The sequence below is a fragment of the Stenella coeruleoalba genome (genome assembly GCF_951394435.1).
Source record: "Stenella coeruleoalba genome assembly, chromosome: 5".
NCBI lineage: Eukaryota > Metazoa > Chordata > Mammalia > Artiodactyla > Delphinidae > Stenella > Stenella coeruleoalba.
The window spans coordinates 139,184,221-139,199,584 of record NC_137150.1 but is presented as its reverse complement, the minus strand read 5'-3'; the positions used below and the strand labels follow the sequence as shown (position 1 = coordinate 139,199,584).

Sequence of the window (15,364 nt, the reverse complement as noted above, 5' to 3'; positions counted from 1 at the left end):
ATAAGTCCTGGAATTAATTTTAGGCGTTACAGCCGGCATATTAAAGAACTAAAATGAAATAGAGTCAAATGGGCTAGACTAGCTAGGCTTGAAAAGAAAGTAGATAATATCAGAATGCATCATACACAGTAAGCATGAATGTGTGGAACTTTTCTACGTACCTGTGTTTTCATTTACACACACATTAGGTGTGCAGCTTCTGGGATTCAATGTCAAATATATTTCTTACAGGGGGAGGGGCTGTTAGAAAGCTTGAAAGCCCCCCAACTCTAGCTGGGTTTCCCTAATCACCCCCATTTTGCTGCAAGGATATTCCTCATCATAAAAGGATGGTCTGAAGGGTTTGAAAGGGAAAATGCCAAATTTCCAATGTCAGAAATCCGATGCTACCTGCCCGGGATATTTTTGTTACCGTGATAGAAAATCAGAAAGGTCAGTAAGTGATAAAGCGGGCTCTGCCCCGGAATACTCCATTTCCAGGTGAAGGGTGTTATCCGTGAGCCACCTCCGAAGACCCTTCTCTAAGGAGGAAGAGCTGCAGCTTCCCCTGCAGGCAGGGAACGTTGCTTCAGACACATGGGTGGCTTTTGCTCTAACAACAAAAGTCAGAGCGGTCTGGCAGACCTCAGTGATGAAAGCTTTGTGCTCTAGACCAGGCTCTGGGAACTCCACCTTTCCTGGCATTCCAGCACTCTCCTGAGAAGTCCTCTCCCCACATCTGCCGGCCAGTCTCAACCCTCAAGCCCAAAATGGTGCAGGGGTGCCAACACTGGTCCCATCTTTATGGGTCCATCATCAGATTGGAGCTGCCTTCCACCGGTGGGCTCCTTGTCTGTGCATCCAGATGGGCTGAGCTTCTAGAGAGTGGCCCAGAAAGCAGTGTCCCAGTGAAAGGCAAAGGCCGGGCACATCATTCAACCTCTGGAGGACTCGTATCTTGGCATCTCTGTCAGCTTCTGTGTCTCACCCAAGAAAGTGGCACTAGGAGCCTGTCAGTACAGGGCCCCTCTGGTCTCCAAGGAGGCCCCTGCTGACATGGGGCTGCCCTGGGCTTTTTCCTCTCCACTTCCTGGGCCCTGCAGCCACTTTGGGATTGTACCAGGGCCCATGTCCCCAGGAGATGCCCCTGTTGCAGCATCTGAATCACGGCCCCAAGCAAACGGTGGTTCTTCAAGAGAGGCCAGTCCGGAAATGTGTTTTCCTTAACGTTTGTGCTGAAGATCGAGCTGATATAATAAAGTCGGGAAAGTACCACAAAATCGATAAATAGAAGTCGTTACAGTTTTACTTCTTCCCGTCTTGGGACTTTATGTTTTGTTTTGTCTATTCTCTCAGATATTACGAGTATGTTTTAATGTGCAGTTTTGGGTGTTGAGAAAAATTGCTTAATAAGTGCTTTGAAAAATAACTGGGCTCATAGGAAGCACATCTTGGAGCTGCTGGGCTTATGAAGCCCCAAGTGTTTCATTTGAGGTCCTTGTGGTTTAGTCAATACAAGGGGATAAAATGCTACAATAGGGGTTTCCAGCAGTTTGTATGTTCATACAATGAACATCCCTTAGATGCGCTCTGATACCAAGAATAGTGTCGACAGGTGTGACATTGATTGGCAGAGATACACTCTCCTTTCTGGGGTGTTGCTGGCTTGGGGAGGATCACCTTGGCCTCTGTGTAGATGACTCTGTGTAGTTACTGGGCTTCTGCTCTGTTTGGTGGTTCAGCTCCCGCACGAATCCTGACCTTCAGTGGCACGGTGACTACTCCATGGATGAAAGACATCGCCTTGCCTTGTAAAGCTGTTGGGGACCCTTCTCCTGCGGTAAAGTGGATGAAAGACAGGTAACCAGTAACCCAATGTATGCCCTCAGTACATCAGGCACACCATGCTGAGTCTGGTGGTCTAATTTTGTGTATTTACACTCTTGAAAGCTCCAGGAAAACTACCCACTCTTCTGCGATAGAGAGGAAGCTGGTTGAGGGCGGTGGCGGAAGAATCTCAGCTTTAACACTAAAAGGATCGGATCTATCTTGTCAATTCTCTAAAAATTCTGAGCTTTACATTCATAAGACAATGCTTCCGAGGAGAATAGTCTAGCCAGCCCAGTAATCTCCGTGGAAGCTTCCTGTACCTTATCATGAAAATCTCCTGTATATCTGAGATGAACGTATCCAAAGTGACTGGAGAATTAGCACTTATCTCTTCTCCTTCCAAGATAACGGACCAATTAACACTAACTCAAATGCTCTGAGAAATAACTTTAAGAAATGGAATGCATTAAGACTTAGCTAATATAAAATCTGGTTTTCCGTGCTCAGTAGGAATTATTACAACAACAGCAGATGAGATGGAAGGGAGGAAATGGGCGAGATGGATTCTGTTCGTGTAACTTTTTTAAGTAACTTTATTCAGAGACAGAAATTAAGATGTAAATAAAGCGCTGGGAATTCACTGATGAGCCTAGAGATTTGGTATAAAATTGTTTCGGAAGAGTTCCTATTTTCAAACAAAGATGCTTAAAAGACACAAACTATTGAAATGATGGTCTTGGCCCAGTGACCACTTTCTCATCTCTTTTAAGTCAGTTAATACGAAGGAAATAAGTAAGCTCCCGAGGTCCGGTGGCATTCCACTGGATGTGGGGATGACCACAGATGTCGCCAAGGGAACTCTCTTTATACGAAAGTCAGCTCATCACCCTCTTGGCATACCACAGTTCATTTCTTATGTCAAAATCATTAACAACTGTAACTTTAAGCGAATCTACAAGCGACCCCAAAATTTAGTTGTCCCTGTCTGATCTGGTCAAAATGACACGTCTGCCCACAGAAGCAATTCCCATTGGGATACGACAAGCATTGACCTTTGCAGCCAGTAGCCAGGACTTCACACGGACCTCGCTTCCACACAGCACTTTTTACAAAGGACACAACTCAGCTATGTGACTGTTTCTGTCATATAATCATCGTTTAGTTCTTCCTCAATATAACCTTCCAGATGGGTTGTTTGCTTCAGAAAGAGTGTTTATGCTTTTCCCCAACCTCAGCTAACTTGGATTGTAATTTCTTTAATCTGCGCCTTTTTCTTCCCGTGAGGTAGTAACGGGACACCCAGCCTCGTAACGGTTGATGGGCGGAGAAGCGTCTTCAGCAACGGCAGCTTCGTCATCCGGACGGTGAAGGCGGAAGATTCTGGATATTACAGTTGCATTGCCAATAACAACTGGGGATCAGATGAAATTATTCTAAATTTACAAGTACAAGGTACCACGTTTTGGGACTCTTTCTGATGCTTCTTTTTGTATGTATGCCTGTGTGCAAAGAGTGAACAAATTTAAAAATCAGCCTTTATAAAGAGCTAATTGCTACTTTCATATTACGAAAACTTGGATGTTCATTTTGGAGAATATAATTAAACAAATCAAAGTAAATAAAAAGCATTCATAACCTGAGAGATAACACTGTTTACATTTTTTCACGTAGGGAGCCTAGTCTCATTTGTCTTCAGGTGTGCATTGCTGAAAAAGCTCTTCTTTTTTTTCTTTTTTTTTTGTGGTACATGACCCTTTCACTCTTGTGGCCTCTCCCGTTGCGGAGCACAGGCTCCGGATGCACAGGCTCAGCAGCCATGGCTCACGGGCCCAGCCGCTCCGTGGCATGTGGGATCCTCCCGGACTGGGGCACAAACCCATGTCCCCTGCATCGGCAGGCAGACTCTCAACCACTGCACCACCAGGGAAGCCCTGAAAAAGCCCTTCTTAATGATGTCCACTAATTGCAGGATTTACTTCACACGTGTACAAGTGTAACCCAGAATACACCAGCAAGAAGAAAGTCTGAACTGAGGTGTTTTATGAATGCTAATTAACTGAATTGTCATATGCAATGTATATGAAAAGGACACAAACTTAAAACTCTGTAGGGCATTAATGTTTAATTGTGTATTTAATACAGTGTATGTAATTTTTCTTGATATCATACACCAAAAGCACATGACAAATTTAAGATTGTCAAATTAAAATCATGGGTAAAATCCCAGATGGCCACTGATTGGGTTCAAATTTAGATGCACAGTGATATTTAATTATTAGAAAACATCAAAGTGTAACGTCTCCGGATTTAAGTGCTATCACATTAGTAAATCACAGCAAGTAAAAAGTAAAACCAATGTTGTCCTCCATGGGAGGGGAGGGAAGGGGAAGAACTATATATTTTTTTTAAATAATGCAAAATTGATCTGGAATTTCAAGTCACTTGAAGTCAGGAGATTTCAGGGCATTTTTGGAGATAGACACTATATGATGACTCTAAAGAGATGAATCCATTTTTCATGGCTTTGGGTTAATATATCAGGCTTCTCTTGGAGGAAAAGAGAAGGACATTTTATGAGAAGGTTTCTATATAATTTGGATAACCTTTCTAAACTTTTCAGTATTGCTGTCTGCAGAGCTAATCCAAAATATTACTGAGGCCCATTGATTAGAAGTATGTATTCTTCAAACCTTGTGTGACTATTCAAGTTTTTGTGCTGCCACTCAATGGCACACCTTTGAGTTCAGAGCTGAGTGTGTGTGTGTGTGTGTGTGTGTGTGTGTGTGTGTGTGTGTGTTGCCTCTTGGGCAGGGGAGTACGTGAAATAGTGGACATTTTTGCAGTTTTTTTCCCACTAGCCAGGCTTCCTCTCCCCCTTTCATATCGCTGAGAACTGAAAAGCTAAGTGAGTGACATTTATCTTTCTCACTTGAACCATGGCTGAACTTCAGAGTAAAATAATGCATGGATCCTTAGTAAGTTCACGGAAGATTTCGATTAGTGGTGAGCAGCTCAGAAATGTAAGGAATCGGCGAGGGAATGAGGAAATGAATCCAAGTAGAAATGTGGTTGAATTTTCTTTAAATAATGGGATCATTCTCTTCTATCTCTTTAGCCCAGGATTTCAACTAAATAGACATTTTGACAGAAGTGAATTGCGTATTTTGTCAACCTGAAACACTTATTTAATAAATGGCTGTTAAAAAATCATTTGGTAAATGACTGTTACAGAAGACTGAAGATGGGAACAACTAATTCTTGTTTTCTAAAAACTGTTTCCTCCCTAGTTCCACCAGATCAGCCTCGGCTAACAGTTTCCAAAACCACCTCTTCCTCCATCACCCTTTCATGGCTTCCTGGGGACAACGGAGGCAGTTCTATCAGAGGTAATGAGAGACAGGTGGCCCACAACAGTTGATTCATTGTCATCATCCACGGGCAGATAAGGGACACATATTTATCAAGTAACCGTTACGTGTTAGTTTCTTTCTCCCCCAAACTCATCATATAATTAATTCTTCCATTACCTATGCAAAAAACCACACATCTATTTTTATGGTATTTGTTGAAACTCACCCATTCATCCAAGGAATCCCATTCATAAGGTGAGTATCATGCATGCAATATGAGTGAAATATTAACACATGCAAAAAAAGAAAGAAAAAAATGTGGTCATCTCTTCCCCCAAGATGCTGCATTGTGCTTCTTCCCCGTGTTGTCAACGCTGTACCATCCATTCAGGTACTCAGTGCGTCAGTTAAATAACCACAGTGACTGTTCTGACTTAGAAAGTACTGAAAGATGGGGAGCGGTCTATTTGCACAAAGCTTTTGCAATTAGCACAGAGTAGCAAAGAATGAAGGGACTTTCTACTGAAGGAATGAGTTAGCGTGATGATCCCAGCCTAAGTGGCATTGGGAGAACATTCTGAGCAAGTTGTAGACTAAGGGGAGGGAGAGAACCCAGAGGAGACTGAGGTTGCACGGGGTTAAGGAGCCGCGGGACAAAAGGGGTCGTAGAGCAGGTGGGAAAGGATAACGGATAGAGTTCTGCCGGCAGAGGACATCCTTCTTCTGAGAGAGGAGGAAGGCGAGAAGACAACAGGAAATACAGGGGCGTCTTAGGGTGAGGCCAGTGGTGTCTGGAGCCATCTCCCTCCAGCCCATGAGAGCACGTTGCCACCCCTCTTCCCAACTTTGCCCTCGGTGACCACGGCCCGGCTGGGGATATTTACACACTGCAGAAATCAGAAATGCTACCCATCAGGGCTTTTTTTTTTTTTTCCCCAAGAGCCAGTTGTTAAACATTGATTAGCACTCCACTGGGCAAAGGGGAAGATCTTTCTTTTTTTGGCAAAGAGAAAGGTGAGATTATTTTTTTTGAATAATTGGACGATTAGGGGTGAGGATGTGTTTGTGGGCTTGAGGAGAGGGAAAGATTTGTAACAGCTGCCGTGGGAAATGCACAGGGAGTCATTAATCAAGAAACGATGCCATTGCTAAGCGTGAGCAAGGCCCCAGCTGCAGAGGAATGGCACGAAGTGTAGGGGTCACGGTTATCGCGGTTTACTGAGTCGCTCCAGTGATCTTGGACAGTGGGGCAGAAAAGTGGATCACAGGTCAGCAAAGCTGGTGACCGGCAGGGTAAGTGCGGTGAGGAGTCACAAGAGTGAGTGAAACCGGGCTCCTGATTGAAATGGTCTACCAGAGGTTCTAGGCTAGGTGGAGAAGCATTTTATGAAAAAAACAATGGGGCACCGAGGTAGGAGTCCAAGGGACCCTAGGACTCCAGGCTCAGAGGAAAGGAAGTCTTGGTTCTGTAAGTGTGAGATCATGGGAGAGGCAGTACAGGAAGTGTGTCGGAGCAGAAGGTTTTAGAGTTGAAACCAACTTTAGTAATGAAGGGTTTCCAGGCAAAGGCGACCAGGGGTCCTTGAAGCACAGGGGTGGCCAAAGCCATTGACACGGGGGTTCCCATCTCCAAGAGTTAGAAAAGCTTCCTAGAAGTGGTTTAGATGAAGGAAATGGAAGGAAAGTACAACCCCCCTGATGCGTAGGGCAGCAGGGAGGTGGCGACGTCGGGATAGGACGGGGGAGCTGACCCAGATGCATCACTCACATGTCAGGCGGTGAGAGGGCTGTCAGGACTGCAGGTCGGGAACACAGAAGGGAAAACAAGGCTGAGGAGGGAGGAGGGACCCCAAGGCTGCAGGGGGCCAGCGGGGAGGGAAGGAGGAAGCCAGTGGGATGGTACTGACCGTGGCTGCAGAAGGAGGGCATCAGAGATGGGTGATCTCATGAGAGGCACATGGAAAACACTGACTGCTACCAGCTGGGGGTTCAGAGGCTCTGTAGCTTGGGGGTGAGATGTGCTTTCGTCGCTGGTGTCAGAAATGGAATTCCATGGGCAGGAGGGAGGATGCCAGTGTGCTGGTGTAAGGACACCATGCATCAGGCAGGCCAGTCCTGGGCTGCCTGGATGTGAACATTTAGGAGACAAGGACAGAGCAGACAGGATACGTTTTCCCCAGGAAGGCGGCTGGGGTGACAGGGATGAAGGCATAACAGGGAGGGATGTCTCCGTGATCACAGGAGTGCAGGCTTCAGATTCTGGCAGTAGGATTTGAATCTTGCTTATAAGACCCTAGAGCGGTCACCTAACCTCTCCGGACCTCAGTCTCTTCGTCAGCACTGCGGAGATCATAATTACTAATCCACAGGGTTACGCGAGGTGATGTGAGTAACGGGCTGTGGACAATGCCTGGCACAGTCATTGTGGACTGGGAGGGCATGGCTGAGGAGATTCCTACCTCCGCTGATAACTTACCCCTTTTCCAGAGCTTTGGTTCTCTTAAAAAGAACCCAGCTTCAGACCATGCCCATCCCCAGGCATTCGGCATGTGTGCTCGTAAGGTCAGATATTTAGAGATTCAGTATCCATTCCCTGCTGCCCAGTTACACCTTTTAAAGGGAATGGGCAGAAAGTGGTTTTATCTTCATCACGCTATCCAGCAATCCCACCGTAGTAACGTCTGGCGTGGCCTAAATACCTCATAATCAATATATCATCACAGTACTTCTCCCAGCCTGGGTTCAGTTTCCTGGAGTCAGCAAGAGCTCAGGTGTTCCCTTCCAGAGATGTGCAAATTCTGAGAACGCATCCCATGCAGGGTGCAAACTTCTGATAGAAAGCAAATAACGCTCTTCGGAATATTTCTTGTTTTCTGAAGGTTACATATTGCAGTACTCTGAGGATAACAGTGAGCAGTGGGGAAGTTTTCCCATCAGCCCAAGCGAACGTTCTTACCGCCTGGAAAATCTGAAATGTGGGACTTGGTACAAGTTCACTCTTACTGCACAAAATGGAGTGGGACCCGGGCGCATAAGTGAAATCATAGAAGCGAAAACATTAGGAAAAGGTATGTAAGCCTTCTTAGTTTCTAGATTTCCTGTTTTCCAAATCAAAGGGGAGACTGGGATCAGAAAAGATGCATCATACATTTACACATTTGTGAGTTTGAACTTTGTTATTCCCCAGATGGGTTTGGCAGTGTTACAGGGTATTGAAAGAGATGGCCAGTCCATATAGAATATTCTGGTCTCTCTTTTCATTATTTCATTTGCAGTTTAAAGGAAGAGTGTCCGCAGATATAGAAAACAGACTTATGGTTCCCAAAGGGGAAAAGTGAGCAGGAGAGATAAATTAGGTGTTTGGGATGAACAGATACACACACAACTGTACACAGAATAGATAATCAACAAGGCCCTACTGTAGAGCACCGGGAACTCTACTCAATATTCTGTAATACCCTATAAGGGAAAAGAATCTGAAAAATAATAGATAGATTATATATGTATAACTGAATCACTTTGCTGTACACCTGAAACTAGCACAACATTGTACATCAACTATACTTCAATAAAAATAAATAAATATATTAAAAAAAGAGTGTCATTTGAAATCAAGGGCTTTGGTGCCGACAGAAAGTTCCCAGGCTGAGTAGCCATGAAATGTGCTCTTTGCCCTCTCACCTTCTTCTGGGGTGGCCTTCTCCCTTAGTCACCTCACCCCCTTCCACCTATAACTGTCACATTGTCTCACAGCCCCCACCTTCCAGGTGAGAAGTCACCAGGGTAGACTGTGAGCCTTGAGTGTGTGTTGGTTTTTCCTCTGAAAATGGACCTTCAGGGAGGCGAACCCCAGGGCAGTGATGTTCAGGGGTGAAATTTGCAGCTCAGAAACACCAGCAGGAGGGAGGGACATGGCTGCACGTGAGTGCACGTGAGGGGGCGGAGAGAGGGTCTTCGTAGGTTTCCTCACTGCTGACTCTCATTCAGTGGTGTGGACGGGATGGCAGGAGAGCGAGAGATTCGAAAGTAAAGGCGTTATTTGGGTGCGACACCTGAGTTTTGGATAACGTGTACCAGGGTTCAGATGATGAGGGGTTGATTTATGCAGAAATATACCCACTGGGTCCCTGGGCTCCAGTGTGAGCCGCTTGGATAGCAAGGATGCCCGTGAGTACTTCCCAAATCCAAGTCTGACTTCTCTTGAGTCAGGTCCCTGAATGGACACGGGTCAGCCCAGCACATCACAGTGGTTCCTTCAAAACCACTCAAGGAGGGTCAGTCCCTCAGAGCTACCCGGGAGGCTGCATCCTGGGCTTAAGTTCTCAGTTTTGTCTACCAAATAAAACATAATTCTCAACTTAAAAAAAAAAACAACATTCAAGGAAGCGCATACATAAGAAAAGCTTTGTTCTTCAGGGTACTAACGCTAAGATTCACAAAAACAACCTCTACCCACCCAGAGTTCCCCTTCACACCTGGGGAACATGGGTCCGTAAGATCCCTATAAATAGTGGACAAGCAGCAGCCCATGACCCAGACTTGGACTGAGCCCCTCGCCTGTGGCGAAAGCAGCCCAAGGGAAACGTGGGACGACCCTGGTGGCCTTCACTCCTGTGCCCCGTGGCTGACGCCCCTGTGCCCTCTCCCGCAGAGCCCCAGTTCTCGAAGGAGCAGGAACTCTTCGCCAGCATCAACACCACACGCGTGAGGCTGAACCTCATCGGCTGGAATGACGGCGGCTGCCCCATCACCTCCTTCACACTCGAGTACAGACCCTTCGGGACCACGGTCTGGACCACGGCTCAGCGGACCTCTCTCTCCAAGTCGTACATCCTGTACGACCTGCAGGAAGCCACGTGGTATGAGCTGCAGATGAGGGTGTGCAACAGCGCTGGCTGTGCCGAGAAGCAGGCCAACTTCGCCACGCTCAACTACGACGGCAGTAAGCTGGCCGGCTGGCCTCCCTTCTGCGTCTCGGGATGTGTGCCCGTGCTCGCCGTCCCTCCCCCATCTGACATCCATCCTCGGCACAGTGGGGCTCGAGCCCGCCGATCCCCTTAGGCTTTGGGGCCTTTCAGTCTGCTGCCCCCAGGGCTCCCTAGACCAGGTACCCACGTGACCTTGGCTGTGTTCCAGGAAGGAGGGATGGAGGGCCCGCAGGCAGCTCGTTAGGGAGTCTCGGGGCAGGAGTGACCTCTCCTGGGGCTGAAGGCTTCTGTGCCACGTGGTTGTGTGCTTGGTCATGACTGTGAGCTAACATTGCTTTTGTTGTCTCCCTCCCCTCCTCCCACCCCATCCCAATCCACATAACAGCTTTCTTTTTTGCTCTCATTTAGCCCTTCAACTGCATGTGCAAAAACAGTCTTCCATCAGTAAAGGAGCTTATGTTAGTCTCTGAGCAGAAATAGAGGCACTGATGGAAATACAATAATGTCATGGGATGTTAGTAGACACACACACACACACACATATATGCACACATGCATGCAATTGGCATGCGCTTTCTGAAAACCAGGTGAGGTATCTTGTGACGTTTAGTTGACTGAAAATAAGTGATAGAAATTTTCATCCTTTTTTGCTCCAACTAGTATAAGGGCCATTTCTTGATGTTGAACAAATGCCAAGCCCAGTGAAGCTAAAGGGTGGTGTGACATTGACCGCTCTGCAGTCAGGAAACTTCAGAAAGTCCTAACTGGCAGCAAGTTGTTGCTGATTTCTGCAGCCTTGCAGTGATTTTCACTCGGGGAAAGGCAGGGTTGAATTAGGTGCTGTGATCACAGGGTAAAACTGGCCGCCATTCATCAGACAGTTTGGAGCTCCGGGCTTAGCTCCCTCAGAGACCCTGTCCAGTGTGCACCTGTCGGGCCGGACCACAGTGCTGCTGACTTACCCAGAAAGTCTGCGCCAGAGCTAATACCCTAATACTCTATTCTTCGCTAGTCAGGCTGAGGGGTGTTCACTCCTCTGCTTACGTGCACTTGGGATCTCACTTCATCAATACTCTGGCAGGAACTTCCCTGAAGTGCAGGTTATCCTGTTCTAAGAAAAGAGTGTACGTAAACCCAAGGACCCTCGGACACGACCAAAGGATGCTCCAGAGGTGTTGTAGGCGTGGCTCCTCCCTTCGCCATTTTCTCCTGGACTGTCCTGGCCAGCCGAGGGCTTGTTCCTCCCACCCTGGCACACTGTAAACCCACCCCTGAGTCTCCCACCAAGGTCGTCTCCCCACAGATCCCTCCTCAGCCAGAGCCCAGGCTCGCCCACAGCATTTAGAGCCTGGGTGGGGTGAAGGCAGGAAGGTGCCAAGGTGGGAGTCCTGGTGCTGGTTACACCAGCCTGGGCCCCGCAGCTCCTGAGGCACCTGGACCAGCTCCCGGACAGTGAGGCTTCTCCTCAAAAGCTCTGATCCTCGTGGGCCACGTCTCTCTAACCTTCTAGCCTCAATCACAAGCGACTTCACTCCAAGAGGTCCCATCACAGAGCACGAGCCACTGCAGAGCAGTGTGGACAACTTGCTTTCTCCTCCCACACGGTTCATTCTTTGATCTGACAAAAGAAAGGACTTCAACACTGACCATTTTCCCTAGCATGTAAGGGCTCCCCAAAGCCCTTTGCTAGCAGGGTACACACTTGGGCAGGAAGTATATTTCTTACTTTAGATGATTGACGTCCATTAATTGCCTTACGGCCATCACGCTCTGGTGCCCAGCTTCTTTGTAATCTGTGTGGTCCAGAGCACGCGGCTTCAAGGTGCACGTCCGTGATAGGTTCACAGCTAATCATTTAATTAGAAACCACTCGCGTGCGACATTTGAAACTGTCATTCTTACCTTCAAAGTGCTCTGCAGATCTTAAATATTTGTCTTCTAAAAGAAATATTCTCACTTTATCCAAGATCTTAGATTAAATCACGAAAAAGTCCTGGGAGCTACATTTAAAATTTTCTGAAATCTGAAATAATCCTATTACACTAGAAATAAGAATACATATGTATATTTTCCTTGAAAAAAGGTTTCTTTTTTTTTGAACTAAGCTTGTGGATATAAAGCTTTAATATCCTTTTTGTCACTTCTGCCTGAAGAACTTTTTTCATTTTAGGAACAACAAACGTTGACCATTAGCTTTATATCTATCAATACCAGTCAGATTTCAGATTCGCCCGTGGCTTTATTTGACTCTTTCTTCTGCCATTTCCTGAGCCAAATGTTTCCACTGGTCCTGTGTCATCTTGGTTTTGCAGGCCCATCCTCACCTGCATCCCCTACGTGCCTCTCATGTGGGTTCTGAGCATTTGCAGACTTGGGTTTGCAGCCAAAACACTCTATGTCAAGTTGGAAGAATGATCTTCTTGGCCTTAGCAGATAGCAAAGGGGCCCGTCATTCTATTGTCCCTGCTCTACTCACTAAATGCAGGACAAGACTCTTTTTGCTCAGAGGGAAATTGTATTATTTTTGCATTATTTTTCCTGAATCACTGACTTCCTGGTCCTTGTCTTACATGGAAGATACAGTGGACTGGAGCATCTTACATAATGGTCGGTGCCCAAACGCAGGCCCCATAAAATGTGGACGCCTGTGTTTGAATCTCCGCACCCATTGTATTAAGCCTCTGAGCAGAGGCAGCTTAAGGCAGCTCAGAGTTCAGTCTACGCAGGTGTTTCCTTGTAATTCTAAATAATCTGAACTTCAGAGCTTTACGTGGGCCAATAAGTAGCTTTTGCTTTAGAGACTTGGATGGCTCCCCTTTGAAGAGTTGGTTTTACTCTTATACCCGGAAATAGTTTTAAAAGTAAATTTGGCCTTACACCCGTGATAGAGAGCAAGTGAATAACCAAACAGAAAGAGATTTTAAGCTCCTTTAAGCAGGCTCGTCTGGTACCGTCTCCCCACAGACTCCCTTCTGTCCACTTGCCAAACCCATTGTTCCTTCTCTGACGTGCAGCTTTTCAAACAGCCCCTCTCAATTGGGCTCTGGGTGACACTCAACTCCACGGAAGTGCGTGTGGCTCTTTTAAGCGCCCAGGCTGGACCTTATGCTTTCAAGTGTCTGCACCCAGCAGTACGTTGCCAAATGGAGTCCCTTTCCAAAAAACGAGGTGCTCTGCCCCTCGCGCACACTCTGGTTCGACGTTCCGTAGAGTAAGCGTAGGAGGGGAACGAGCCAGGAAAGGAATGAACGAGGACTTAGAGGGAGCCTTCCTCTCATCCCCATCACCGCGGACGCCCTCGCTCACTCGCGCGGTTCTGGTAACCCGTCATCCCTAAAAACTCGGCCATGCTGTCGCCATTAACTGCCGCCTAACATCATGGCCCTGCTTTCAGGTACAGTCCCTCCACTCATTAAGTCAGTTGTCCAAAGCGATGAAGGGCTGGCGACCAATGAAGGGCTCAAGATGCTGGTGACCATCTCCTGTATCCTGGTGGGCTTGCTCCTGCTGTTCGTACTCCTGCTGGTGGTTCGGAGGAGGAGACGGGAGCAGAGGCTGAAGAGGCTGAGAGGTGAGTGGAGGCTCGGCCGTCCCCCCCGCAAAGCAGGACAGACAGCTGGCTGGGAGGGAATCGGCCCCGCGGAGTGCCTTACCCTCTCTGCGCCAGGTTCCCCGCGCCGCCTGGTTCTGTGACCTGTGATGTGCCGTCAGCAGGACGGAGGGGCCTCACACGCAAGTCATGCAAATGTTACGACTCAGAAATTGAGTGAGAGCCAACCTCTTTCACATCTCCAGCAAGGCAGGCAAAGAGAATGACTTTCACGAGGGTTTGCCAACCCCACTCTTTAATGTTGAGCCGCCGCAGCAAGGCCACGAGTTACGGCCTCCTTTATTTTTATTTTATTTTAACATCTTTATTGGAGTATAATTGCTACAATGGTGTGTTAGTTTCTGCTGTATCGCAAAGTGAATCAGCTGTACATATACATATATCCCCATATCTCCTCCCTCTTGCATCTCCCTCCCACCCTCCCTATCCCACCCCTCTAGGTGGTCACAAAGCACCGAGCTGATCTCCCTGTGCTATGCGGCTGCTTTCCACTAGCTATCTATCTTACATTTGGTAGTGTATATATGTCAGTGCCACTCTCTCACTTCATCCCAGCTTACCCTTCCCCCTCCCTGTGTCCTCAAGTCTATTCTCTACGTCTGTGTCTTTATTCCCGTCCTGGCCCTAGATTCTTCAGAACCTTTTTTTTTCTTTTTTTAGATTCATATATATGTGTTAGCATACGGTATTTGTTTTTCTCTTTCAGACTTACTTCACTCTGTATGACAGACTCTAGGTCCATCCACCTCACTACAAATAACTCAATTTCATTTCTTTTTATGGCTGAGTAATATTCCATTGTATATATGTGCCACATCTTCTTTATCCATTCATCTGTCGATGGGCACTTAGGTTGCTTCCATGTCCTGCCTATTGTAAATAGAGCTGCAATGAACATTGTGATACATGACTCTTTTCGAATTATGGTTTTCTCAGAGTATCCTTTAAAAAGACCTTCCAGATTTGTTCTGGAAATGAGAACTATTTTATTGCCGGGAAATGGAAATTGAAGGCTTATAGTCCTGGGAAAGCGTTGTGAGGCAGAAAACACACACTTTGCTGAATTAGAAATCGGAGCTGAAGCTTGGTGTAAGAGTTTCGTTTTAACTAAGAAAAAAAAGGAAAGAATGGAAGATGAGATCTTGGACCTGATGGGAGCCTTTGTCAGCAGCACCGTTGTTCCCATGTCTGGCTCTATAGATTCTGTGCGACAGGGCTCTTCCAGCTTCTGGCCAACAGCCCTACCTGCCCTGGCTGTGCAGTGTGAGGCCAATGAGTTCTTTCCTATGCAAAGCCCTGTGCAGGACAGTGCTCTGAGTCCCTCCTCTTTACCTGTCAGGGTATTTAACCAAGTCTCTTCTTGGTAAAATGTATATATAAGCTGCCTGCATTTTAGTATCAGTGCAGTGAGGAGTATGCAACATCCCATGTATTCTTCAAAGTTGCATTTGAGGAACAGGCCTGGAAGCACTGTCCTTATACTATATCTGGGATATCCCCAAGCCTGGCTGGTAGACTTGGAAAGCATTGACCACTTGTGTAAATGCTTGATTTGACTGTAGTCCAGTTAGAACAGCAGAACATGGGGATATTTTCACCTGTCTTCAGGTAGCCAGAGCACTCCTTTTGATGGGACTCTAACCCATTTTACTATCAATGTGCTTCTA

The 15,364-nt window shown here is 46.8% G+C and overlaps 1 protein-coding gene across 2 annotated transcripts in view; it reads left to right on the top strand.

The window, feature by feature from the left end:
• Positions 1-15,364, top strand: part of DSCAM (DS cell adhesion molecule) — a gene marked incomplete at both ends in the record, with an annotated part of 750,319 nt that overhangs the window by 686,746 nt on the left and 48,209 nt on the right. For both annotated transcript variants that reach the window (XM_079923135.1, XM_079923136.1), the window contains 6 exons: positions 1,722-1,839; positions 3,098-3,261; positions 5,097-5,195; positions 8,039-8,227; positions 9,811-10,101; positions 13,482-13,658. In XM_079923135.1, the coding sequence (XP_079779261.1) occupies positions 1,722-1,839; positions 3,098-3,261; positions 5,097-5,195; positions 8,039-8,227; positions 9,811-10,101; positions 13,482-13,658 (1,038 nt within the window). The remainder of the gene's footprint in view (positions 1-1,721; positions 1,840-3,097; positions 3,262-5,096; positions 5,196-8,038; positions 8,228-9,810; positions 10,102-13,481; positions 13,659-15,364) is intronic.